Source organism: Carcharodon carcharias, chromosome 15 (genome assembly GCF_017639515.1).
Source record: "Carcharodon carcharias isolate sCarCar2 chromosome 15, sCarCar2.pri, whole genome shotgun sequence".
Lineage (NCBI taxonomy): Eukaryota > Metazoa > Chordata > Chondrichthyes > Lamniformes > Lamnidae > Carcharodon > Carcharodon carcharias.
Window position 1 is genome coordinate 130959545 of NC_054481.1, and position 24437 is coordinate 130983981.

The 24437-nt window shown below is 40.7% G+C and overlaps 1 protein-coding gene across 1 annotated transcript; it reads right to left on the reverse strand.

The window, feature by feature from the left end:
• Positions 1 to 24235, reverse strand: lrrc47 (leucine rich repeat containing 47). Its single transcript, XM_041206288.1, has 7 exons — positions 23690 to 24235; positions 19344 to 19802; positions 18241 to 18357; positions 14046 to 14161; positions 10742 to 10844; positions 6100 to 6189; positions 1 to 1173 (listed from the first exon to the last, which is right to left on the reverse strand). The coding sequence occupies exons 1-7, from the start codon at positions 24233 to 24235 to the stop codon at positions 922 to 924; spliced, it is 1683 nt and encodes a 560-aa protein (XP_041062222.1). The 3' UTR covers positions 1 to 921.
• Between the last annotated feature and the right edge of the window lie 202 nt (positions 24236 to 24437).

The following is a 24437-nucleotide window of genomic DNA, read 5'->3' on the forward strand; positions in this document are numbered from 1 at the left end:
TTTAACAATGATGCTCTTTTTATTTCTAATGTTGAATGATTAATGTAATGCAGTTTTATAATGCACAGCAAGACCAGAATGGATTTATTTTGTTTCCCCCACCACTTTGCTTTTCAGTCCATGGCACCACTTCCATACCAGCCTCTCCGAGCAGAAATACCCTCAGTCAGTGTAGGAACAAATCACGGCAGAACTTAACACTACCAATTTCCAAAGCAAGTTTCTGTCACAGACTGAAAGGATGGAGTTTTAAAATGATAAAACTTAAACAAAATATACAAATAAATTACTAGCTGTGTCAGATTTTATTTGAAAACTATTGCGGCAGTGACCTTTATTGGCCATTTTGGACAAGGCTGGCAAAATATTGCTAAATGCACTTGTTTCACAAACAGAAATTTTTCATTTGGAATACTTTGCTTACTCCTCTGATAATTAAGACTTCACCATTCACTTAAGCTTTCTTGATTTATGTCACTGCGTTTTATTACATTGTATCACGGCCCAGTTTTGTTTGCTCCCTCCATCCCCCCTCTCAAAAAGGTGTTGATTCGTGGAGGGGTTTACAGTAGGGGTAGTCTCCTCCACCCTCTTCTGTCTCATGTAAATGGACAGACTTCATTTGTGAGACCAGCCAGTCAATTCACATGGACAATCCAGAAGAGATCAATGCATTAGAAGATGGGTGAAAAGAATGCTGAGAAATGATTGAATAACTTGCTGTGGCACTCTTTCTGGTTGTACAGATGCCACTGGGTGAATAGTGGTCACTTAGATAAGGTACCAGAGGGTCCATCAAATTGTACTCAAGCCAAAATCAGCAGCTTCAGGAGAGAGTGAGTTAATGGTTAAAAAAAAAATGGAAAGAAAAACCCAAAAATAAATAGTGCAAAATTGTGGGAAAAGGTTGTGTGTGTGTGGCTATCGGATTACAGTTACATTGTGGACATCCACATTTAAGTCAGTTTTGGCTGGGTAAACAACCTTCAGGTTCCCCTCCACATCTACAACGCGTACTTGTTTCACAATCAGTTCAGGACTGGCCATTTTAATCGAAGCCAAATTGACAGATCCTGGTTCTTCCATTTTCTCATTGCTCACTTCAGTCTCGTCATCAGATACAGATTCCTGCTCTTGGTTTTCAAAGGTGAATTTGTTCAGTTCTGCCATTCGCTGTATTAAAAAAAATGTATGTCAAGGCTTATGGATGTTTACACAATGTATAACATTTCAATGAATTTCACAGAATTATAGCTGAAGCATTCCAGATTGATCTGGGATACAGGCAGTGTGTTAAACATTGAACCAACCAAAATAAGAAACACACAAACAAGGCTATCATATTTGCTTGTAATTTTTCAGTGTTGACTACACTATAGAATTACTAAAAAAGATTAACCATAATATGGAACCTCAGTTTATCTTTCCCCTCCTAATAGGGACATTAAAGTCAATGGAATGACCTCTACTCAGCCCTGACTAAATAGAACCTGAGCCTTATTAGACTGTATCACTGTGCCTTTCCAGGAAGCACACATCAATTGAGCTATCAGAGCCATCCTGACCTGCGTTTATACATTTTTAATTGCATCTCCTTTGGCCCAGTGACATTAATACAGGAGTATGCTCGCAAACAGATCCCTTCCCATATACCAGGGACCCTGGAGACAGATTCAAGTTTACTGAACATGTATAGTAGCTGAAGAGCCTAATGTTATAAGAGCAGCAAAATAGTACCAGCATTACAAACACAGTGAAGAGAAGGAACAGTTTGTGAATCATTCCAAAAATCTTAAAAACTGTGGGGGGAGAAAATCTATTGGTACGACAACAATCCTTTGGTACAACTTACATACATTTGTTTTTAAAGGAAACTTCACAATTTGTTTGTGGTTGCTATGCCAACCCCAAGTGGGGGAATTGATACATAGAATTCAACCAACCCACAAGCTTCGTCGGCCTGTGTGGGCAGACAGACACTGATATGCAGAAAACATGTAGTCTCATTGGGAAAGAAAACAAAACGAAAGGATATTAAGAAACAAGGAGTACAATGGGACCAGGTGAAACAGGAACAAAGTGAATAGCAGTTTCAGAGAATCTACACACACACACACACACACACACACACACACACACACACAATGGAACTAATGGCCTCTCTCTATTCTATAAAATCCCATGTTTCTTCCAACAGTCAGCACATATTACTAATAATAAAAACAAAAAAAATGCTGGAAAAACTCAGATCTGGCAGCATCTGTGAAGAGAGAAACAGTTAACGTTTTGAATCCACGTGAGTCTTCTTCAGAATTAGTTAGTTCTGCAGAAGTCATACGGACTTGAGACATTAACTGTTTCTTCCTCCGCAGATGCTGCCAGACCTGAGTTTTTCCAGCGTTTTTTTGTTTTTATTTCAGGTTTCCAGCATCTGTAGTACTTTGCTTTCATCTCAGTGTATATCACTGTCTGCCATGTGCTTAAGATTCACCAAACTAAATTGAGAAATTCACTAAACAGGCTGCCCAATACAGAGTGCGAATACCCCACTCCTGCACCAATTTCCAAAGTCCGAAGAACGCAGGTGCAGGCTGACAACAACTAACAATAAAGTTACCCAATTCATATCCAATCACAAATCATTTCTGTTCAGGCACTGGCTGGCAGGATTATCTGGAGCCATGTGGGGAGCACCCTAGCCCCAATGACAGGGCGACACTTCCAAGTCCCACTAACAAGCCAGGTTGCTTGTCAATTGTACTGTGGAATAGTGTGAAGTTTAGCCTAAGTATTGGATTACAGAGTCTGCTATGGAGCATTGGTTTGGTTCCAATCTTTGTTCATCTGACGTATCATCATTGAGCTAACTCAATCCCAAAGAGACCGTACTAATCGCAGCACTAAATGAGGAAGTGCATTGGCATCATTCTCTTGACCATTCCATGGATGAACTGAATGGTGGATCCTCAGATAGAGGTGCACAGCTTCAGCAAAAATTGTTTGCCTCCCTGCAATCCAATAATGGCAGGTACCGACCCCTGCATTGGTGAGCACATGGACTCAGGTCTCATTTCCCAGTCATGCTTCCCAGTAGCCATAGTCCTGAACTTCAGTTTCTTCATCAGCTATCTATTAAACATTACCAACAGCAACTCTAAGGAGTAAGGAGGACAGCTTGCAAACCGCCAGTCACCTAGATATTCCGCTGTTGGTGACAGTGACACTGGCTGAAGGGATATCCACAGAAGCAATAGTGCCGCCTCATTTATTTTGCCATGCTTCTGAATCGGGGCCATTATGGGTGGCAGTGCAGTATAGTAAAAGGGAAACAAAATGACTCTAGACTATATCATAAGACTGCAGAAAAGCAATTGTGTTTGTTAATATTAAAATGTGGCATTAAGTCAGTTGCATTGTTTTATGAAGTTTGTGTTAACCAATCTTCCATGACATACCACACACCACAGTCAATGCACTATTTTATAAGAGAATGTTTCCTTAGGTACCTATTTCTCACAAGTGGTTTATTTACATAAAAGGGACAATTAGCTCAACAAGAGCATGATCCCACGAACATGTTCCTATTGTCAGATATTAATAAAATGCACTGCCCTGGTTATAGTGTTACAAAGGGCATGGTGCTCAATACAAAAATAAATGTACAGGACAACACTGTGGTACAGAATGTAGCTGATTACAATAGCTCGAATTATTGGTTTATAAATGATTCCCATATCCAAGTTTAAATGCATTCTTACATTAATTCTACCAAAATTTGCATTAGACGATTCACTATCCACACAGATGGTCAACTGCAGTGAAAATGATTGTTAACTTTTATAGTATACAGGAAAAAATGGGAACTGCTATTTTAGAAATTTTATTTGTACTGGTGTGAAATAAATTACTGTGATAAAAGATCTAAAGAAGCATTGATACTTCACTGAATATTTAATGTTATTTTTCAGATTCTTTTCTCCAACATAATAAATTGAATTTGCAGTCCAGTTCTTAACACTGCTGAGTGATCTTGCTGGAGAGGGGAGATCGCATCAAATATCTGACCTCACTTCTTGCTGACTGAATTTCATTGAGGGAAAGAGCCAAGCTTCAGAATTTATGAATGAAAATAAGAAACAGATTATCATTTTTTTTCTTTAAAATTCTGATAAGATTAGGCAAATCAATTTTGTGGAATGGGGCATTTCACTATTTTGGTGTCCACTGTTAAGCAGATCTAGGTCTGGTACACCAAGTTCAGATGAGAAAAAATACACTGGACTGATCAAAACACATCAAATCCAACTTACTGTTCTAGTGCAAATGATTCTAATTTCTGTATCAGATATCCTTGTGTCCCCTTATAGGGGCTGCTAAATTACTAAATTGCAAGTAGTCATGTGCTGGGAGCAAGTGGCCACCATGCACTGGACTGATGCTGCCAAACTCACATCATTAAAGACAACAGAGAGGAGAGATTTACACCCAATCTGAGCTGGATTCAAATTCAGGTGACGGAGTTAAAGGGCCAGCCACTGAAACATCCAAGTCCCTCTGCCAATTTCCAACTTTAACAAGTTTCTTTTTGAAGTTTCTTCTGGCAAACTGGAGACTGAATCAATAAATTTTAAAACTTAAATCTTCCCTCAGATGGTACAGCAGCAAAGGCAATCCATAATTACTGAGTTGCAAAACCACAGTGCAACTTATTACAAAATATAATTAGTAGTTCAAGTTTTGCTGGTGTTGTGCTCATTCTGAAATGGCATCATGTTGACCACAATGGGTGCATCTAAACGACATTAATACTGCAGTTATGGTATACATGCAACCTGAATTTGGATCTGACGTTGGAGAAAAGCAGGGTGAAATTTCCTGGAGCTGGTGGCGACATTCCAGTTCAGTTTGGAATCAGGTTTAGGTGCTATAATGTAAATCACTGCAAAGTGGTCCCAGCTTTGTACCAGTAGCAAACATATAAGGCATGAATGCGCCATATATTAATTCACACCCACTGTGAACAATCTATCCCATCAGGGCGTGTGAGCTCTTTCATCTTCAATGCTCTTGGAATCCGATACTGAGAAACAACACAAGATGGGATTTTCAGAGACTCGTCTATTGTTACTACATGCCACTGGGTGGTTAATAGAGAGCATGGTGGTCTAATACTTACATAATTGTACAAGCTACATGAGCCAATCCAATTGAACAAAGCCCTTTTATAATTCAAAGCCTAGATACAATACTGATTATCAATAGGTTAAAACTACAATAAAGGGGTTGAATTCCTTGGCATAATAAAGATATTGTGCATTGTATAATGGAAGGCTGCTTATTATATTCAGAAGCAGCTCAAATATCACCACCATGGATTTTCCTTTATTTATCACGAGATAGTATACAGTTTTCCATTAACAATTTAATGAAAGATATCCAAGTCTAAACTAAAATTTGAACTTACATTGAAAACGACAAAGTCACTGATTGTGCAGAAAAACACCATAACATAGTGGAGGCTTTTGGAACTCACCAGAGGGTTACCTGATGAGAGTTTGTGGCTCCTGTCTTTGACTGATTAATTGGACGTGGCATTTTAGTGGGTCTATTGTGCTTTCTGAACCCCAGATAGTTTACACTTAGCAGCACCAGAAGGAGAACCGAGTGTCTGCCAATGGCTGCATTCCTACGCTGCGTAAAAGTACCTGTTCATTGAAACTATGTGGCCAGGCAGCAGCCTGCCAAGTACCACGCAGACCTTGTACCATGATCAATAACAAACGGGTGGGGCCATACAAAAAAAATTTAAGGGGACTGCGCACTGAAGAAACTAGCTACACCCAACAGATAAATTTTAAGAGAAACATTGAAACTGTGTGGAGCAAAATCTCCTAAACTAAATGTGACTAAGGATAGTATAGATTCAATGTGTAGCTAACTGTAGTCCCAAGTCCAAGAAAACTGCATGGCTAACATGTAAATAAGGATAATTATAGACTTAACATGTAACCAGTAGCTACAGGACAAAGAAAACAAAGGAGACAAAAATAAGCATAATTGGCTACACATAAATCCAGGAGGAGGTTTGGAGTTACTGACCACAATCAGACAGTCCATCACATTTTTGCAGGCCTGCAGGGTTGAGGAGCTTGTTACTTCCAAGAACAGCTGACTGGTGGTTTTTCTAATCTAAAAACAAAATGAATTGTTATAGATCAATGTGGAAAATAACATAGTACAAGAGGAGGTGGGAAAGAAATGCTCTGAGGGAAGCCCTTGCACCCAAAATATTAATGGGTTTGTTTTTCCACAGATGCTGGTGGACTTGCTGTGTTTTTCCAACATTTTACTTTCTTGTTTTGAAAAATAAACAGCATCATTTAGATATTCGTAATAATTAGGGACATCAAAATGACCCGCACTTTATTCTTAAAGCCCTGAGCAGTGCAGTAACTTGTTTTTGTGTATTGTTTCCAAAAACAATGACTTGCATTTATATAAGCCCCTTCATGAGATAAGAACATCTCAAAGCTCTTTACAGCAAATTAAGCAATTTTGAAATGTAGTCACGGTTGTAAAGTAGGAAACAGCAGCCAATTTGTGCTCAGCAAACTCCCACAAACAGCAATGTGACAATGACCAGGTCATTTGTGACAGTGATGTTGGTTGAGGGAATACTGAACAGGGCACTGGGAAAACTCCCCTGCCCTTCTTTGAACCAATGCCACAGGATCTTTTACATCCACTGGAGAGGGTAGACAGGGCGTCAATTTAACATCTCGTCTGAAAGATGGCACCTCCCAACAGCGTAGCACTCCCTCAGTACGGCACTGGAGTGTCAGCCTTGAATTGTTTGCTCAATCCCTGGAGTGGGACTTGAATCCACAATTTCTGACTCAAAAGGCAAGTTTGCTACCAGATGAGTCAGGGCTGACACTTTTTATTCACACTAATTGTCAACAAAATTAAATTAAAAAAGGGAATCTACCTTGGTTCTCCCGATAGCTTATTGGCAATACACAGTGAACCAGAAAGGCAGGGAAGGAGCCAGGTTTAATTGCCAAACTGCACTGAGTTAATCTGTCTCCACAGCGGGTGACAGAGGAGCAAAAACTGGTTTCAATCCCCAAATTATGACAGATTAGGAAAAACTTTTGGCTCCTGATTCCATCTTTCATACCCACTGGAAGTGAATGCATATGGATATTAGATCAGGACGAGGATTGAGCTATGATGCAATACACCTCCACACTCAAGTAATCTGATGACACTCTTTAAGGCTCATACATAAACAATCACTCAGTTGAGATGCCAGAGGTTGACTGAAATTTGTCAAACCAGGATGTAGAAGCAGTTTGGGCTGAGATGAGAAATGATAAAGGCAAGAAGTCACTTGTGGGAAGTGGTATACAGGCCCACAAATTGTAACTACACAGTAGGACAGAGTAGATAATGGGAGCTTGTCAGAAAGGCACAGTGATAATCATGAGGGATTTTAATCTGCATATTGACTGGAAAAAGCATATGGGCAAAGGTAGTTTAGATGAGGAATTCATAGAATAAAACGGGATAGTTTCTTAGAACAGCACGTTCTGTAGCCAACCAGACAGCAGACTGTACTAGACCTGGACTTGTGCAATGAGATAGGATTAATTGATAACTTCAAACTGAAGGCACCCCTAGGTAGCAGCCATCCTAATATGATTGAATTTTACATTCGGTTTGAGGGAGAGAAGAGTGGGTCCAAGACTAGTATTTTAAACTCAAATAAGGGCAATTATGAGGGCATGGAAGCAGAGTTAGTCAAAGTAAACTGGCAAATGAGTTTAAGGGCTAGGTCAATAGAGATGCAGGGACAGACATTTAAAGGGATATTTCAGAATACAAAGTAGGTACATTCTAACCAGAAAGAAAAATTCCAAGGGGAGGACCCACCTTCCGCAGTTAACTAAAAAAATGTTAAAGACAGTGTCAAACTTAAAGAAAAAGCATATAGTTGTGCAATGACAGGTGACGGGTCAGAAGATTGGACAGAATATAAAGAACAGCAAAGAACGACAAAGAGATTGATAAGGAAGGAAAAATCACAGTACGAGAGAAAGTGAGCTAGAAATGTAAAGGCAGATAGGAAAGTTTCTATAGATATTTAAATAAGCAGAGAGTTAAAATGAGCGCTGATCATATAGAAAATGAGTCTGGGGAATTAATAAGGGAAAATAAGGAGATGGCCGATGAACTGAACTGGAATTTTGCATCGGTCTTCACTACGGAGGATACAAGTACCATCCCAGAAATAGCTGTAAATCAGGAACTGGAAGGGAGGGAGAAACTCAGGAAAATTACAACTACCAAAGAAGTGGTACTCAACAAATTATCTGAGCTGCAGGCTGACAAATCCCCAGGCCTTGATGGACTTCCTAGGGTCTTAAAAGTAGTGACTAGTGTGACAGTTGATGCATTAGTTTTAATTTTCCAAAACTCCCTAGATTCGGGGAAGGTTCCATGAAGTTGGAAAAAGGAAGGGAAATAGAAAGCTGGAAACTATAGGCCAGTTAACTTAACAGCTGTCATAGGGAAAATGTTAGAAGCTGTCATTAGAGATTTTACGGCAGGGCACTTAGAAAAATTCAAGGCAATCAGGCAGAGTCAACATGGTTTTGCGAAAGGGAAATCATGTTTAACCAATTTATTGGAATTCTTTGAATGTGCTGTGGATAAAGAGGAACCAGTGGACGTGCTGTACTTAGGGTTCCAGAAGGCATTTGATAAGGTGCCACATCAAAGGTTACTGCAGTAAATAAAAGCTCATGGTGTAGGGGTAACATATCAGCAATGACAGAAGATTGGTTAGCTAACAGGATACAGAGAGTTGGCATAAATGGGTCTTTTTCTGGTTGGCAAAATGAGACGAGGGATCAGTGCTGGGACCTCAACTTTTTACAATTTATATAAATTGTGACTGGATGAAGGGACCGAAGGTATGGTTGCTAAATTTGCTGGTGACACAAGGATAGGTAGGAAAATAACTTGTGAAGAGGACGTAAGAGGCTACAAAGGGACAGAGATAGGTTAAATGAGTGGGCAAAGATCTAGAAAATGGAGTATAACGTGGGCAAATGTAAAATTGTCCATTTTGGCAGGAAGAATGAAAGAGAAGCATATTATCTAAACGGTGAGAGATTGCAGAGCTCTGAGATTCAGAGGGATCGGGGTATCCGAGTGTATGAATCACAAAAGGTTAGTATGCGGGTACAACAGGTAATTAGGAAACTAATAGAATGTTATTGTTTATTGTGAAGGGAATTAAATACAACAGTAGGGAGGTTATGCTTCAGTTGTATAGGACACTGGTGAGACCTCACCTGGAGTAGTGTGTACAGTACTGGTCTCCTTATTTAAGGAAGGATGTAAATGTGTTAGAAACAGTTCAGAGAAGGTTTACCAGACATACCAGGAATGGACTGGTTGTCTTATGAGGAAAGGTTGGACAGGTTAGGCTTGTATTAGAAGAGTAAGAGGTGACTTGATTGAAACCTTTAAGATCCTGAGGGGTCTTGACAGTGTGGATGTGGAAAGGATGTTTCCTCTTGTGGGAGAATCTAGAACTAGGGGGTCATTGTTTAAAAACGAGGGGTTGCCCATTTAAGATGAGATGAGGAGAAATTTTTTTTTCCCTTGAGGGTAGTGAGCCTTCATGACTGCCTTCCTCACAAGGCAGTGGAAGCAGAGTTTTTGAATTTTTTTTTTTAAAGGCACAGTTAGATAGATTGTTGATAAACAAGGGGGTGAAAGGTTATTGGGGTAGACGGGAGGTTACAATTGGATGAGCCATGATCTTACTGAATGACGAAGCAGGCTCGAGGGGCTGAGTGGCCTACTCCTGCTCTTAAATCGTATGTTCATTACCCAGCAAGGCTATACTGTCTTCAGGAACAAAGAGGAGCAAAATGGGGAGAAGAGTAGTATTTTGTAAAATCAAGTGGAAACGTCATATCATTGTTTCATTCCATTAAAAACAGTATGAGCAGAAGAATGTAGAGAATATCAAGCTGTGCTTCATCAGCGCTTCTCTGCCCATTGATAGGTTGACATCTTTACAATTGGACATAAAACTTCCCTTTAATTATTTTTCATACGCCAATCAAAATGGGGGATATTAAATGGCGGGTATTAAGGGCGCGGCAAAAGAACAATTCCCATTTCAGGTATCCTGAGCCAACATCAGGGAACACTGGTCAGGCTCAGCATGCACTCTCCTACCCAAAGAATGTCGAAGAGAATCTCTACCGTTATTAGTGTGAAACCTTTGCGTTTCCTGCTAAAGGCACTCCGTCATCTCTCTCTGAGTGACACCGCCAATATTACCAACCAGTAGTTTTGTGCTATAGGTCCAATTCCATCCTAACAGACTATAACTGTCCAAATTTATTTCACGTAAGCTCTTTACACTCTGACAGGTAGGCTGGCATCAGGATAGGCTGGATTTGAATTCAGGTCCCAGAATAAAAATATGCAACCCACTGCTCACTGATCCCCAAAAATATTCTCAGCTTCATGACGGATTCACCCATAAGAAAAGTCATTTCAGTTTGCTGTGTATTACATGTAAAAGCCTTTTCTGTGGTTGGTGGAGGAATGCTGTAAAGTACAGGCATAATGGAAAATTCAACTATGACTCATCCTTGACCACTTGTTGTAAGGAACTATGGCTAATTATTAAATTGATTGCTAGGAAACCTACCTTTGTTTTATCACTGTTTGTGATTGGTGGGAATGAAATTACATGATCTTCAGCATCCACCAAACAAGGAAAATTTTCTTTTCCATTAAGCAATTGGAGATATCTGGAAAACAGAGAGACCAGCATACATAAAATTCAGGAGTCACCTGTGGCCAGGATATTATTTTCTATACACCATACAGCGCACACACACACACACATACTATAGTGTTGCAACTCTACATTAAAGCCTCTTTATTTTCAATAATAATCTTATTGTGAATTGATCTTTTTGTCTCACACATTCTAATGTGCTGATAAGTTATTAGTTACATCCTTTATATGGTACAATTCACATCAAAGTCTAAGAATGGGCAATGGCTGTCACAATTTTAATGTAATCAGATTTCTTTACACCTACAAGAAACCCCATGCATGGGAATTTGATGGAAGTGCGATGAACTTAATTGGAATGTTCTCCATAATCCAATAGGCTGCCGATACCGAAGGGTAAATTTTATGACTTACAATCTTTTAGCACGACTGCTTAACGGGTTCAACTGACCTTCCTGCTGGCATCACTTTGAGGCCAGAATCAACTCATCTGTTGTAGCAACAGTTTGATGGCCAACATAAAGAAATGCTGGTAGGGATCTGGTCCAAGCGCATTAAGCATTCACACCAAAAGATAGTGAACAATAAATCTACCTGTTGGAGAGTGATTACATGGTTAGAGTGATAAAGGGTTGCTGCAGTCCATGAATCTCAACCAAGAAAAACCATCAGCACCTTCAGAATTGGAGTTGGGCAGTGAATAGTAAGTTATTTTTTGGCAAATTTGAGCTGGGTGACGTTATTCCGATTGCAAGATAAACCAGGTAGGATTTGTACTGCAAACAGCAACAACAGACAGAATGGGTCCTTACCAATTTCAAGTGCATGGCGATGGCAGAGTCATCAAGTCTAATTTACAAAATAGTGCCACACCAATTCAGAAGGAATAGCTTTTCCCCTCACAAAGCTCTGGCATGGATTTGTAATCGGCTTAGAATCATAGGATGATTTTGGCACAGGAGGCAGTGATTCGGCCCGTTGTCTCTGTGCTGGCTCGCTGAAAAAGCAATTTGCCTGCCTTTTCCCCAGAGCTCTCCACATCCTTCCTTTTCAGATAATAACCCAATTCTCTTGTGAATGCTTCGACTGACCCTGCCTCCATCACACACTCAGGCAGCGCATTTGCTGCGTAAAAATGTCTTTCCTCACGTCTCCTTTGCTTTTTGTGCCAATTGCCTTAAATTGGTGTCCTTTGGTTCGCCATCCTTTCACAAACGGGAACAGTTTCTCCCTATCTACCTTATCCAGATCCCTCATCACTTTGAATACCTCTATCAAGTCTCCTTTCAACTTCTCTTCTCCAAGGAGAACAGTCCAAACTTCTCCAATTTGTCTACGTAATGCTCCTCATCCCTGGAACTATTCTTGCAAAACTTTTTGGCACCCTCCCTGATGACTTCACACCCTTCCTAAAGCATGGTGCTCAGACCTGGGGTAATAGTCCAGTTGAGTCCGAACAATGTCTTCTACAGATTTAACATCACTTCCTTGCTTTTATACTCTGTGGCCCTATTGATAAAGCCCAGGATACTGTATGCTTTATTAACCGTGCTCTCAACCTGCGCTGACACCTTCAATGATTCATGCACATATACATCCAGGTCTCTCTGCTCCTACACCCCTTGAGAATTATGCGCGCCAGTGGGAGCGGTCGAGAAGCCGACCACCGCCTGTGATTGGGCCACAGCCGCGATTTCAGCTGGTGGGCCAATTAAGGCCTACCCAGGGTGAAAGGCATGCTACAGCGCTCAGCGCTGCTTGTGTTTGGGGGAGGAGGTGAGCGAGCGGGGAACTTCATGCAACGCGTGGGGGCACGCAGGAAAAGCTCCCTGAGGCACACAGCTGCCTCAGGGGGATGAAGATTTAAAACATTAAAAATAAAGAATTTTAAAATGTTAAAAAAAATGTCCCCTCAGGTGACTCTGTCACATGAGCAGGGACATGTTCTAAATTAAATATAAACATTTTAATTTAATTTTTATTTGCAGTTAGAAATCTCATTCCGCCTGTGGATGAGGTTTCCTAAAAAAAATCCAAAGGCCGCTTTGCCTTTCCGCCTGCCCACTGACTGTAAGGATGGACTGGCAGTGAAAAATTGAACTTAATTATTACTTTAATGGCCTTAATAGGCCCTTTAATTGTCGGCAGGAGCGCTGCCGACTCCCGCACGCGCCCACCGACCGAAATGTCGCTCGAGTGCGCAATGACGTTGGGATGCTTGCCCGTCTTCATCGCGCGCCATTTTACGCTCATCATATGCCCGACGAACGAAAAATTCTGGCCTACGTTTTACATTGCCTCTCTGTGTTCTTCCTACCTTAATGAATCACTTCACACTTTGCTTGGTCCTGAAATTGACCTCAGCCTCCAGGGATAAGGAGTTCCTCTCCCTGAACGCCATCAGCCAATTACATTTTGTTTTTCCAAGTTTTGTGCCATCTGCAAATTTTGAATTTGTGCCCTGTACAACAAGGTCTAGGTCATTAATATATAACGTTGCATCAATAACACTTTTAAGATGACATCTTTTTATTAAAAAAGGCAGTAGAGGACAGAAAGTTGTTTTTTCACTTGAGGCAACAATAAATAAATTTTCAAGAAATTGGTGACCGAGGTCAAACCTTGGGTAATGCGAACACAGATTGTCAATTGATTCACCTCAGTGAATATACTTAAAATTCTTGACCTCAATTCAAGCAATTAGAAGAGGGCCTGCAACTCCCCAATGGCTCACTGCATTGATCCCGTCAGAAGCTGTGTGACACAAACTGAGAAAGTCCTAGGTTCAATAGCTGATCTGTCCTGAATCAGCTCTCAGTCTGGGCGGTCCTGAAATTAACCTCAGCCCCCAGGAATAAGGAGTTCCTGTCTCTGAATGCCATCGACCAGCCCCTGCCAAAAGATCATACTTGAATATCAGCTGGGATAGGATCAGGCATGGTTTTGATGATCTCATGGATGAACTGTTTCCATTAGCGTTACCATTTGCGCGAGAAATGAGAACTGCATGATTCTGTGGGATAGAACCCAGCAGAGAATTAATGCCTTAGGTCCACCCCCAGCAGACTGTCAGAAGAATGTTGGCTTCTGGCATTACTTCCACTGAAAAATAAGTACCTGTGCAATAATGGATATCTATTTCAGTAAACAGGAGCAATGACAGAGGGATGCTGTAACACAACCAATAAATAAATGTTTGCGTGTTACTGACTTGTGAAGTCCGGAAATATTTTGGCGTTTCTTCTGTTTTCGTTGCTCATCAGCTTCCACTTGTAACTGTCGTACCAGGTCAGCCGCCTTTATCTCTTTCCTTCCTAGTGGCGTAATCTAAGAGTAAAAACAGAATCGCACGAGCATTGAAAGTCTTCATAAAGCTGACATGGAGCTCGTGGAAAAGCGGGATGGAGCACTGCCCCACGGGTCCCATGGCAAAAACTTCCACTCCATCGTCAGTGACAATAACTGAACTTAACTCAAAACACAGCTTGTGGTTACAACCACAGTTTCCAAATACAATACGTTACTGCTGATTTTTCCATCTGCTTTAATTTTCTGATGATCGGTTCATTGACCCTTTACAAAAAAGTAGACCTACTTATGAAAATACCAACTAGCCTTAAATACGGACACAATAACTGTTGGAATGATATCTTTAGTCACTGAAATACTCTCTTCCATACCAAGGGTACAATGAGTTAAGAAAAATACATTTATAATTTAATGTTAATAACCTGATTTTTGAAAAGAATCAGATTTCCAGACAGTAAATGGAGTGACGGATGCTCATTTTGAAAGTAAGACCGAATAATTCTAAAGAAGTCAGCTAACAAGCCTGTTGTACAAAACAATTTGTTGCACTGCATAGTAACGATCACATTCCACAGCATCAATGATCAACCGCGTAAAAAAAAACATTCTTCTGAATCAGAGACAGGGCACTCTCCGTTAGATGATAGATTTCTTTCAATTTCCATTGTTCTGCGTTGAGCGACTATGCCTTCAGTTGCCAAGGTCCTAAACTCTGGAATTTCCTCCTTAAATCTCTCTATCTACCTCCTCCTTATTCAAAAATTCAATAAGATTGGTCAAGCATGACCTTCCCTTTTGAAATCCATGCCGACTTCTCTACTCTATTTTCAGTTTTTAGATGTGTTTTTATTCTGTTTTTACGAATTCCAAATTATCAATCCTACCACTGTTAAGCTAATTGGATGTGCTCTCTTTCTCATTTTAAACATAGGAATCAAATCAACTGCTTGTTTGTTTTGAGTATCTTCTCTCTCTTTTCTCCTGCGGACAATGGTGTGGTGTGGGAAGGCTTCTCCTCCATCCACGGTCAACAAGTTTTGGAATGGGGCTTGAATTTGCAGTCTTCTGACTCAAGAGGCAAGCTTGCTCAACAAAGCCACTCAGGCTCCCAAATCAGCTACTCGCCAGTCCTCCTGCACTATACCCCTTTTTAATTCATCTTTATAGAGAAGTAATAGTGCCTCTGCTGTCTCTGCCTACCTTCTTTTAAATTATTTCTCCAATTACATTCTCTTAAATAACTTTCTTCCAATTTATTACTTCAATCTTTTTCTTATGTCCTTCCCAATCTCAGTCTTAAATCTCGACTGTGTTTTTACCTCAAGCACCAGGGCCATAAACAGTAAACGTTAAAAGTCCCCTTGCGCTAGAACACAAGAGATAGCTGTCCACACATTACTGAGTGTTGTATTAATCGTCCCTGAGGTGAGGCACTTAAGACAATTAAGACATTCCGAAAACCACTCTAATAGGGTTATCATCATGAATAATGAATAACTGAAGTTACCTGGCAGCAGCTCCATAAAGCTTAGTGATGCTAGTAAAGACGCAATCAAAACTCATTCTACATCATGACAGTCTATGCTGCCACAATAGCCAAAGTCTATTTACATTGGAAAGGCAAATTTTAATACTCAAACAAACAATCTCAACTTGGTAACATTACATAGTCAATAGATTCAGTAAAAAACAGCATTTGAGGGAATGAGCCATATGACTCAGGAAAGTTACTTTTCCCTTTATTCTTTCATGGGGTGTGGGTATCGATGACAAGGACAGCGTTTGTTGCCGATTCCTAATTTCCCTTGAACCGAGTGGTTTGCTAGGCCATTTCAGAGGGCAGTTAAGGGTCAACCACATTGCGGTGGGTCTGGAGTCACATGTAGGCCAGACAGGGTAAGGATGGCAGACTAACAATCGATGATAGTTTCATGGTCACCATTGCTGAGACAAGACTTATATTCCAGATTTATTAATTGAATTTAAATTCCACCAGCTGTTGTGGTGGGATCTGAATCCGTATTCCCCAGAACATTAGCTGGGATCTGGGTTACTAGTCCAGTGACATTAGCACTACGTCACTATCTCTCCTGAAGTTCTCTGAGTTATCAGAGGAATTCTATTCTATCAGCCTTACTTAATAACTTCTACTTTCTAACACCACATCTACAACGATGAAGATATTATTGGCGGTATAAGTGAATGTAATGAATACGGTTAAATACCGAAGCAGCAGCACACTAATTGCAGATTAACTGAAAGACTTGAACATGATCAAGCTACTTAATCTGGCAATCTCCAGTTACTGGTGTATCATCTTATCCTTAAAATTTCCATGTAGACAAAAATAAAGTACTGGAGACCAACTCATTCATAATTTACAACATGCTTTTCCTGTAAGCTTCAGGTTCCTGAGTTTAGATAGAAAGGCAACATTTTATTTCCAGCATGTTTCAGGAACAATCTTTATAAATTCAAGTAATTACTTCACATCCAAAAGTCAATCCCCTCCCAATTACTTAACTTGCCACACTCTTCATTGTCGCTTACAGTCATAGGGCTCTGAGTAAAAAGCTGAAAGTGATTGAAAATCACGTGCTGCGTTAGTTTATACTGTTTAATCATCTGCTGAAACAGCAGACAAAGGAATGCTGGATGAACATGTTGAGCTTTCATCTGTTAATTTTGACAAGAACTTATAAGATAACACGTACCAGCAGATCTCCTATGCCACAGCTCATGAGGTGATGTAGAATTGCTCCCTTACATAGCAATTAGAAATCAAAACTTTATGATTGAAATGTTATCAATCTGCCTATCCTATAGAGCACTTTCAAACATTCCAAGATGAGAGATCCAAGTGAAAATGCAGCACAATACAAGAGGTCAACTCAGCAAATCATGAAATGATTCGGGTGTTTCAAGTTGAAGTTTTTAAACCTTATAGATGATAGCAGCAAGGACTGACATAGATCACTTCATATTTTAATTCATGAAGTCTGTAATTTCAGCATTTCACTGATATCAGGAGCTGTCTTGGGATCCCCCTAAGCTGCATCACTAATTGTACATTATAAAGGGGGTGGGAATGTATACCAATCACACGCCTAGATAAGGGTCTCCTCAATCAAAATGTTGGCTTATTCACTAGCTGGTTGAAGTTTCTTTATGGCAAAGTATTGTCGGAGAGAAGAGAATGCACAGTAGAGCTGAGTGATAGGGAGGAAAATGGAAAATCCCTGGGAGCCTGGCAAAGGGAGATTCATAGTTTGATGTGACTTATTATAAGAAGTTGATATGTCTGAGATGGAGGTTTAAAACCAAACATTTCTCTAAATCCTGACTTTTGTAAAACAAAATAAACCTCACGATCGATAAGAAATATATGGGTATTCATCCATCATCACCCTACTCAGTTACCTCTCTTTTAGGACTGCTGTGCATTTGAATTGGATGTGGTCACCGCAATGTTCATGTCACATAAGTCCTAGTGGAATAGTGAGAAGTACAAGGATAATTGCACTCTTAACTCACTCAACTAAAGAACATTCTGTTCAGGTTCTCCCGGGGGTCTACCCCTGTCCCAGTTTGGCAAGTGTCAGTTGCTTTGCTCATTTTATAATTTACGAACATAGTTCACACACTTCAACTGCATTGGTTTTAGCACAATAGTTTTTTTTTAAAAAACAGGTTAAAATTATATATTTAAAAATCACAGGAACGTAAGCAGGACTAGATGGTGAATCATTGGGTGAGATGTTGTCCTGGCACAAACAGATTCCTGATCTGGCTAGATGGGGTTTGAAGCTAAATACAATTGTAATGGCTACAGTGTGATTCAACCAAAGTAATCTGCTTCATGTCCAAATAGTTTGATTGGGTTACCCCAATCATATCCAAGTATTACAAAAGGTCCCACTGTAATACTGTGATAAACCATGTTTCACTTACAATATAAAACCATGTGGAACATCATTTTAAATTGCAACTTCACAAGCTTTTCTTATGGTGCATAAGCATATTTTTATAGACAGAGCCTATTGTTTCATTATTTCTTCTAGTGAACACTAACTTACTGCTGCAACATGTACATTTACCTTCAACGAATGGGAGGGTCTGGCGTCATACAGCAAAGGTCCCTTCACCGAATATAAATCGTGTGTTGCAATAGTTGCTAATGTTCTCTTCTGACAGTCATCATCATGCAACTTGGTCTGGGGAAACAGAATTAATCACAGCTTCTGTTAGCCGAGCCATAGAGTAGAGCCATAGAGTAGAGCCATAGAGTAGAGCCATAGAGTAGAGCCATAGAGTAGAGCCATAGAGTAGAGCCATAGAGTAGAGCCATAGAGTAGAGCCATAGAGTAGAGCCATAGAGTAGAGCCATAGAGTAGAGCCATAGAGTAGAGCCATAGAGTAGAGCCATAGAGTAGAGCCATAGAGTAGAGCCATAGAGTAGAGCCATAGAGTAGAGCCATAGAGTAGAGCCATAGAGTAGAGCCATAGAGTAGAGCCATAGAGTAGAGCCATAGAGTAGAGCCATAGAGTTAGCCAAGCCATAGAGTAGAAGTTTGATATAGTCATGGGAGGAAGGAAGGGAAGAGAGATGAGCAGGCAATTAATTTCCCGACAAATTTGAAAGTACTGAGAAGGAAATCAGAGATGAAATGACATTAACTCCTAAGGAATTGCTTTAGCCATTCAGAAGTATTTTCTACTCCTAAATCATAATACGCATCATAAGTTTGAGGAAACTGTTTTTCTCACCTGAGGTGGGTCACATCATGAACACTGACACTTCCCGTTGCTGATACATAACAAGTATTTTGATGAATTAACACTCAAATCATAATTCAGAGTGCGCCGCTATAACAGTGGGAGTATAATGTGTGTTGCACAGGTTATACTGGCATGGGCAGAAGGGATTTTTTGTAACTTTAGCATGTTAAGACTACTGTAGGACAATGGACAGAAGTGATTTTCTTTTTTAAAATACTTTAAAAAACGTTCAGTTGTGATTTGCAGCTTGGAAGTTGATATTTGCATATGTGAAAATGTGATGATCAAAAGTGGATAATTAGATGTAATGGCCATTAAAGGCTTGGAAATATTTAAATCAGGACATGTCAATAACCTGTGCAAGAGAATGCAGTTTCATTTTTAAAATTAAATTGACAGAGCGTGAGTTTAAAAGAATTACCTGAGCTACGAGGAATCGTTTCAATGCATTTCCTGATCTCAGGTTCATTCCTTCCACAATGCAACACACAATATAAGGCCTCACATCCTTGATATTGGGAGTGACTTTCACGAGTACAGAGGAAGGGCTTTCAGAAACATGTAGCACTCGCACCACTAATTTGTTCAACTCCTCCATCCCGTCTGATTCTTCATCATCATCTTTCTTCAGAGCCTTCTTTTTCTTCCTTGCTTTCTCCCTGTTCTCAGTTTTCTCCGCACTGTCCGTTTTCCCTTTCCCCTTGCCACGGCCTCCCGACTTCAGATAGTCCAAGATGGATTTGGTCTGACATCCATTCACCATTTTTTCTAGTCGTTTATCGTTTAAGCTATTTCCTTTGAAGTTTATTTCTTTCAGCTTGGGACAGTCAGCAAGCTCATAAGGAATCTCCGAGAGCTTATTGTTGGATAGATCCAGAGTCTAGAACAGAGAGAGGGAGAGAGAGAGGAATACTTAGTGATTCTTGCACAGTGAAAAGATGCATATCTCCAGTTGACACTATAGGATCATCTCTAGTGAAGCCGATCACCACTTGCACTTCCGGAAATAAAAGCGAAAGTGCTTTGCAGGGCGTTGAATAAACTGGGGACTCAGCAGGACGCTGTAAACAAAAAGGAGAAAAAGCGTAAAGCAGCTATTGAAGACAAGAAGGTAGTATTAGGGAAGAAGGTTCCAGAAAGCAGTGGAAAAGTGGCTGTAGAAGCAGCTCCAATCGATGAAAGGAGAGAAGAGGGAAAGAGTAGATTGAGGCTGAGCACTGTGGAAGTTGCACGCAGGGATGAATTATTGTTGGTGATGCTGGGCTAGGCTGGAGGGATTTGAAGGTGAAGACATGGATCTTAATAGTAATTCAATTGTACACAGAAAGCCAAGAAAACTTGGTGAGGGTGAGATTGGTTATACAAATCCAATCTGTGGTTGTAGTATAACATTGGGGAGGAGAGCAAGTTAAAACTCTGGAGAAATCACAGTTATCCCAGATCCACTCCTCCAACTCCAGCCCTTGAAGCACCATGTCATGAGGACACCCCATTTTGAGACGGACAAGCCTGCAAACATTCTGTTTACAACCTGCAATTTATAAATTAGCTTTAGATGGTTTGTCAGCTATCACTCAAGTGTCTAGATGCATCAAACAGGTCAGTTCAAGCCAGCACACGCAGTTACTAGTGTGTTCTCATCAATTCCCACTTTGAGAATTAGTTGGTGACCTTGGTGTCTGAATTGGGGAGGGGTTAAATTGGCCACAATCCTCACAGTCCAACCATGGCAGCTAAATAGAATTTAAGTTCAATTAATTAATAAATCTGCAGTTAAAAAGGTATTCCCAGTAACAGTGACAATGAAACTATCACTGATCGTATTAAAACCGATCCCATTCATCAGTGTCATTTAGGGAAAGATATCTGCTGTCCTTACCTGGTCTAGCCTACCTTAACTTTAGAGCCACAGCAATGTGGTTGATCATAAGGGCATAAGAGATAGGAGCAGAAGTAGGCATTTGGCCCATCGCATCTGCTCCCCCATTCAATAAGGCCTTGCTGATCTGATTGTGGCCTTAGTTCCATTTCTTGCCTGGCCCCCCACCTCACATAAATCCTGGACTCCCTCGTCGATCAACAGTCTGTCTAACTCAGCCTTGAATACACTAAATGACCCATCCTCCACGACACTCCGTGGAAGAGAATTCCAAAGACCAATGACATTCAGAGAAGAAATGCCTCCTCATATCTGTCTCAAATGGGCAGTCCCTATCCTTAAACTGTTCCCACTAGTTCTACATTGCCCCATGAATAGGAACATCTGCTCAGCACCTACTCTCGGAAATAGGCAAACGACACGTTCACCCTAACACTCAGATGCCAAGAGGGCAGCTTGTCACCACCTTCTCAAGGACAATAAATGCTGAAATAAAAACAGAAAATTCTGGAAAAACTTAGCAGATCTGGTAGCATCTGTGGCAAGAGAAACAGAATTAACATTTCAAGTCCAATATGGCTCTTCTTCGGAATAAATGCTGGCCTTGTGAGCAACGCCCACATCCCATTAAAGAATAAAAGAACTCTTAAAGCACTGAGAGGCCACACTGGGCCAGAATTGGGTTTTGGTTGTCACATTATGGAAAGGTCATTAAATATTATATACGATTACATATAAAACCAAATAAAGGTTATTAAAGTTATTAAACTCTAAGAAGGCACTGTGAGGCCACACTGAAAGGATTGGGCAGCTTTGGCTGCCACACTTTAGAGAGATTAGTAAATATATACTATATATAATTCTATATATAAATATCTAACGGTTATTGAAGTTATTAAACTCTAAGAGAGCACTGAGAGGCCACATTGAGTGAGTTAGTCAAAGTTTTGGCTACCACACTGTGTAAAGGTTATTAAATATATATAATTATTATATGTAAAACTATATAAAGATTATTAATGTTATTAAACTCTAAGAAAGCATTGAGAGGGCACATTGAGAGAGTAGGTCACAGTTCTGGCTGCCACACTGTATAAAGGTTATTAAATAATTTATATAATTACATAAGGATAATATCTATCACTACAGAAAGATGATTAAAGGTTACCAAATATCAAATATAAGTATATTAGGGGAATCTCTATCGCTACAGGATAGTGATCAAAAGTTATTAAATATTATATCTAATTATATAAGGATAATCTCTTTCACTATAGAAAGCTGACTGAAGTTTATTAAATATTATATATAATTATATAAAGATAATCTCTATCCCAACAGAAAGGTGTTAAAGATTATTAAATGTTACAGATAAATATATAAGGATAATCTATCTCTACAGAAAGGTGATTAAAGGTTAATAAATATTATATATAAATATATAAGGATAATCTCTATCCCTTTGGAAAGGTGATTAAAGGTTATTAAATTTTATATATAGTTTTACAAGGACAGTCTCTGTCCCTATAGAAGAGGATTAAAGTTTATTAGGTATTGTATAGTTATATAAGGATAATCTGCCCCTATAGAAGGGGATTAAAGGTTATTGAACATTATACATAGTTATATAAGGAGTCTCTGCCCCTTTAGAAGGGGGTTAAAGGTTATTAAACATTATATAGAGTTATATAAGGTCAGTCTCTGCCCCTATAGAAGGGGATTAAAGGTTATTAAGTATTATATAGTTATATAAGGTCAGTCTCTGCCCCTATAGAAGGGGATTAAAGGTTATTAAGTATTATATAGTTATATAAAGTCAGTCTGTGCCCCTATAGGAGGTTAAAGGTTATTAAACATTATATACAGTTCTATAAAGTCAGTCTGTGCCCCTATAGAAGGAGGTTAGAGGTTATTAAGTATTATATAGTTATATAAAGTCAGTCTCTGCCCCTATAGAAGGGGATTAAAGGTTATTAAGTATTATATAGTTATATAAAGTCAGTCTCTGCCCCTATAGAAGGGGATTAAAGGTTATTAAGTATTATATAGTTATATAAGGTCAGTCTCTGCCCCTATAGAAGGGGATTAAAGGTTATTAAGTATTATATAGTTATATAAGGTCAGTCTCTGCCCCTATAGAAGGGGATTAAAGGTTATTAAGTATTATATAGTTATATAAGGTCAGTCTCTGCCCCTATAGAAGGGGATTAAAGGTTATTAAGTATTATATAGTTATATAAAGTCAGTCTCTGCCCCTATAGAAGGGGATTAAAGGTTATTAAGTATTATATAGTTATATAAGGTCAGTCTCTGCCCCTATAGAAGGGGATTAAAGGTTATTAAGTATTATATAGTTATATAAGGTCAGTCTCTGCCCCTATAGAAGGGGATTAAAGGTTATTAAGTATTATATAGTTATATAAAGTCAGTCTCTGCCCCTATAGAAGGGGATTAAAGGTTATTAAGTATTATATAGTTATATAAGGTCAGTCTCTGCCCCTATAGAAGGGGATTAAAGGTTATTAAGTATTATATAGTTATATAAGGTCAGTCTCTGCCCCTATAGAAGGGGATTAAAGGTTATTAAACATTATATACAGTTCTATAAAGTCAGTGTGTGCCCCTATAGAAGGAGGTTAAAGGTTATTAAACATTATATACAGTTCTATAAAGTCAGTCTGTGCCCCTATAGGAGGTTAAAGGTTATTAAACATTATATACAGTTCTATAAAGTCAGTCTGTGCCCCTATAGAAGGTTAAAGGTTATTAAACATTATATACAGTTCTATAAGGACAGTCTGTGCCCCTATAGGAGGTTAAAGGTTATTAAACATTATATACAGTTCTATAAGGACAGTCTGTGCCCCGAGAGCGGGGCTGACACCCACCCTGAGGGCCGGGAGGAGACGGACCTCGGGCGGCAGCTCCTGGATGAGGTTGTTGGAGGCGGCGATGGAGCTGAGGAGGGCGAGGCCGGGCTGGAAGAGGTCGGCGGGCAGGGCCTGCAGCTGGTTCCCGGAGAGGTTGAGGGAGGCGAGGCGGAGGCAGCGGCCCAGGCCGGGGGGGAGCCGGGTGAGGCGGTTGGCGCTGAGGTTGAGGCTGCTGAGCCGCTCCAGGAGGCCCAGCTCGGCCGGCAGGGCCTGCAGGCAGTTCCCGGACAGGTCCAGGCTGTGGAGGGCCCGCAGGAGGCCCAGCTGGGGGGGCAGGGCCTGCAGGCGGTTGGAGCGGAGCACCAGGCTCCGGAGCTGGGCCAGGCCCCCCACCTCGGGCGGCAGCTGGCGCAGGCCGGCCCCCAGCTCCAGGTGCTGCAGCAGCGGCAGCCGCCACAGCCCCGGGTCCAGGCCGCCCGCCCCCACCCGCTCCTCCAGCTCCCGGCCCCGCAGCACCAGCTCCCGCCGCCGCTCCGACCCCGCCAGCCGGACCTCCGGCCACATCGCCCCCGCCCCCGCCGCCGCCGCCGCTGCTGCTGCTGCTTCTTCACCCGCCATCAGCCCCTCCCCCCCCCACACACACACACACACACACCCGGATGTGGGAACAACAGAGCCGCCCCCTGTCCGCCCGGGGGGAGCGCAGCCCGGGTAGGGGGGGTACGGCCCCGCCCCCTCCCTCCTCACACAGGTACCGCCCCCTCCA

Coding starts and splice junctions, on each gene's coding strand:
- lrrc47 (XM_041206288.1), bottom strand. CDS start 24,235: ATGTGGCCGGAGGTCCGGCTGGCGGGGTCGGAGCGGCGGCGGGAGCTG. Junction 19,803..23,689: donor GTCTCCTCCCGGCCCTCAGG/GTGGGTGTCAGC, acceptor TCTCTGTTCTAG/ACTCTGGATCTATCCAACAA. Junction 1,174..6,099: donor TGATGGACTGTCTGATTGTG/GTCAGTAACTCC, acceptor TTTTTAATACAG/CGAATGGCAGAACTGAACAA.